General features: G+C 43.9%; 1 protein-coding gene across 1 annotated transcript in view; it reads left to right on the top strand.

The window, feature by feature from the left end:
* Positions 1-856: 856 nt before the first annotated feature.
* plxna3 (plexin A3) overlaps positions 857-2,961 on the top strand; it is a 71,233-nt gene continuing 69,128 nt past the window's right edge. The window contains 2 exon segments of the mRNA XM_054609917.1: positions 857-985; positions 1,555-1,745. Coding sequence (XP_054465892.1) covers positions 918-985; positions 1,555-1,745 — 259 coding nt within the window. The 5' untranslated portion in view covers positions 857-917.

Genomic DNA, 2,961 nt, shown 5'->3' on the forward strand with positions numbered 1-2,961 from the left:
CAGGATATATGAGAATAAAGTCAGGATATCTTAGAATAAAGTCAGGATATATGAGAATAAAGTCAGGATATTGTAGAATAAAGTCAGGATATCTGAGAATAAAGTCAGGATATCTTAGAATAAAGTCAGGATATATGAGAATAAAGTCAGGATATATGAGAATAAAGTCAGGATATTGTAGAATAAAGTCAGGATATTTTAGAATAAAGTCAGGATACTGTAGAATAAAGTCAGGATATGGTAGAATAAAGTCAGGATATGGTAGAATAAAGTCAGGATATGGTAGAATAAAGTCAGGATATGTAGAATAAAGTCAGGATATTGTAGAATAAAGTCAGGATATCGTAATATAAGTCAGGATATAGTAAAATAAAGTCAGGATATCGTAAAATAAAGTCAGGATATAGTAAAGTAAAGTAATATATATCTATTTCTATGTGTGTAGATGCTGTAGGTGTGAAAGTAATATATATCTATCCTACGGATGATGTCATCTCCGTCCTCTTACGTTTGGTCATATGATGTTTTTTGAAATGTCCCTAACAGGCTCCTGTAGTCACACAGACGTCTGTCTCTCTCTCCACAGTCATGACCCTTTGAAGCTGACTCTTCATCAGACCTGCAGCCAGCTCTCCTCCCCTCCTCTCCTCTCCTCCTCTCTCTCTCCACCATGCTCTCCTCTTCCTCTCCTCTCCTCCTCTTCCTCCTCCTCTCCCTCCTCCTCCTCTCCTCCCCCCCTCCTCTCCGCCCCGGCTGCTCCTCCCCCTCCCCCCGTGGCGTTGGGCCGGGTGGTGTACCGGGCGTTCGACTCCTCCCTCACCCACCTGACCGTCCACCGGAGGACAGGTGAGGTGTTCGTCGGCGCCGTCAACCGAGTGCTGAAGCTGTCGTCCAATCTGACGGAGCTGAGGAGTCACATGACCGGACCGGTGGAGGACAATGCCAAGTGTTACCCTCCGCCCAGCGTCAGGGCCTGTGCTCACAGGTAGGTCTGTCTGTCTGTCTGCACCTGTCTGTCTGTCTGTCTGTCTGTCTGTCTACACCTGTCTGTCTACACCTGTCTGTCTGTCTACACCTGTCTGTCTGTCTGTCTGTCTGTCTGTCTACACCTGTCTGTCTGTCTGTCTGTCTGTCTGTCTGTCTGTCTGTCTGTCTGTCTGTCTGTCTGTCTACACCTGTCTGTCTGTCTGTCTGTCTACACCTGTCTGTCTGTCTGTCTGTCTGTCTGTCTGTCTGTCTGTCTGTCTGTCTGTCTGTCTGTCTGTCTGTCTACACCTGTCTGTCTGTCTGTCTACACCTGTCTGTCTACACCTGTCTTCTGTCTGTCTGTCTACTGTCTGTCTGTGTCTGTCTGTCTACACCTGTCTGTCTACACCTGTCTGTCTACACCGACTTTCTGTACCTGTCTTACTATATTTGTGTATACCCCTCTTCCTCTTTCGTCTGTCTCACTGTGTTACCTGTCTCGCTGCTCTACCTGTCCGTGTCCTCCTCTGTTCGTCTTACAGTCTCATCTCTCTGTCTACTCACCTGTCTGTCTGTCTCTGCCCTCAGACTGGAGTCGTCGGATAACGTGAATAAGCTCTTACTGGTGGATTATACTGGGAACAGACTGGTGGCGTGCGGGTCGATCTGGCAGGGCGTCTGTCAGTTCCTCAGACTGGAAGATCTCTTCAAACTGGGAGAGCCGCATCACCGCAAAGAGCACTACCTGTCTGGAGCCAGAGAGGCTGATGGGATGGCAGGTAAGCTGGGGAAAAGGGGGCGGGGTCAGATTCACCTGAACAGGTAGAAGATTAAGACAAACATTGAGTGGGACAAACCTTCAAACACCTCCAGACCAGCTGTTAGCAGAGTCCTAAATCTCATGAAATCCTTTTTATAAAATCATCCAGCTAATGCTAACCCATGCTAACGTTAAATTCACGGAAGGTCACAAAAAAAAAAACTGTTTACTAGCAAACGAGCTAACAAGCTAAGGGGAAGTCTTGGTTATCCTCTCCAGATTTCAGGTCCAGGATGTGCTTAGCTTAGCTTAGCACAAGGACTGGGATGTAAATGTAAAAAAGAGACAGTGTCTATCGTTAGCGGTTAGCTTTGGAGCTATTTGCTAACCAACAACTGCTAGCATAATTTCAAAAGTCCTGCTCTTATAAGCAAATGCTCTTACGATAGCTAATGCTACTGCAGAAAGCAAACCAAGACTAAAGACAATTCTTTGGATTGTCAGAAAAGCTAATACTAGCACTAGCTTACTGCTAGCATGTTTACACTTTAACTTTGGCATTAAGCTATGCTCTCTTAATTATCTGGTAAATCAGAAGTCCAGGGTGTGTTTAGCTTAGCTTACATTACATTTTCTGCACAGGTTTCACATTTTTTTATTTATCTCTTTATAGAAATGAAATGAAACCAATAACTGCTTGGTAGGAAATCAGACTCGAAGCTGGTGGATGGTTTGGAAATTCTGGTTTTCTTTCAAGGCAACTGTTTAGCAGAAGGAGTTAGCCACCAAACGTTGACTCTTTTGGTTTCATGGTCAGTTTTGTTGGTATGTTGATGACCTAAACAACAGAAATGTGTCAACACATCTCTTACTGTCACAGCTCTGGTTTGTCAGAGCTCTCTGCTCTCTGCTCCACTTCAGGTTTACATCCAAAGACTTTCAGCAGAGTTTGTGCTGATAAAGTTTTAATCATTTGGATGCCAAAACAAAGAAAAACAAAGCTCGAGTGTTTCCTCTTGATTTAGTTCTTGACAAGCTGAAGAAGCGTTTGTCAATCATGTGTCAGAAACTTGACATGTTGTGCAGATTGTTTTTATTGTAAATCAGCAAAAACCTGAATGAAGACTGCTGAGAAAACAACAACAACACTGACTGTCTGTTGGCTGGTTTCTCATCACATGTCACTTAATCTGCTATAAATATTATTTATATCATAATTGTAAGACTTGAAAGGG

The sequence above is a fragment of the Anoplopoma fimbria genome, chromosome 12, assembly GCF_027596085.1.
Source record: "Anoplopoma fimbria isolate UVic2021 breed Golden Eagle Sablefish chromosome 12, Afim_UVic_2022, whole genome shotgun sequence".
Taxonomy (NCBI): Eukaryota; Metazoa; Chordata; class Actinopteri; order Perciformes; family Anoplopomatidae; genus Anoplopoma; species Anoplopoma fimbria.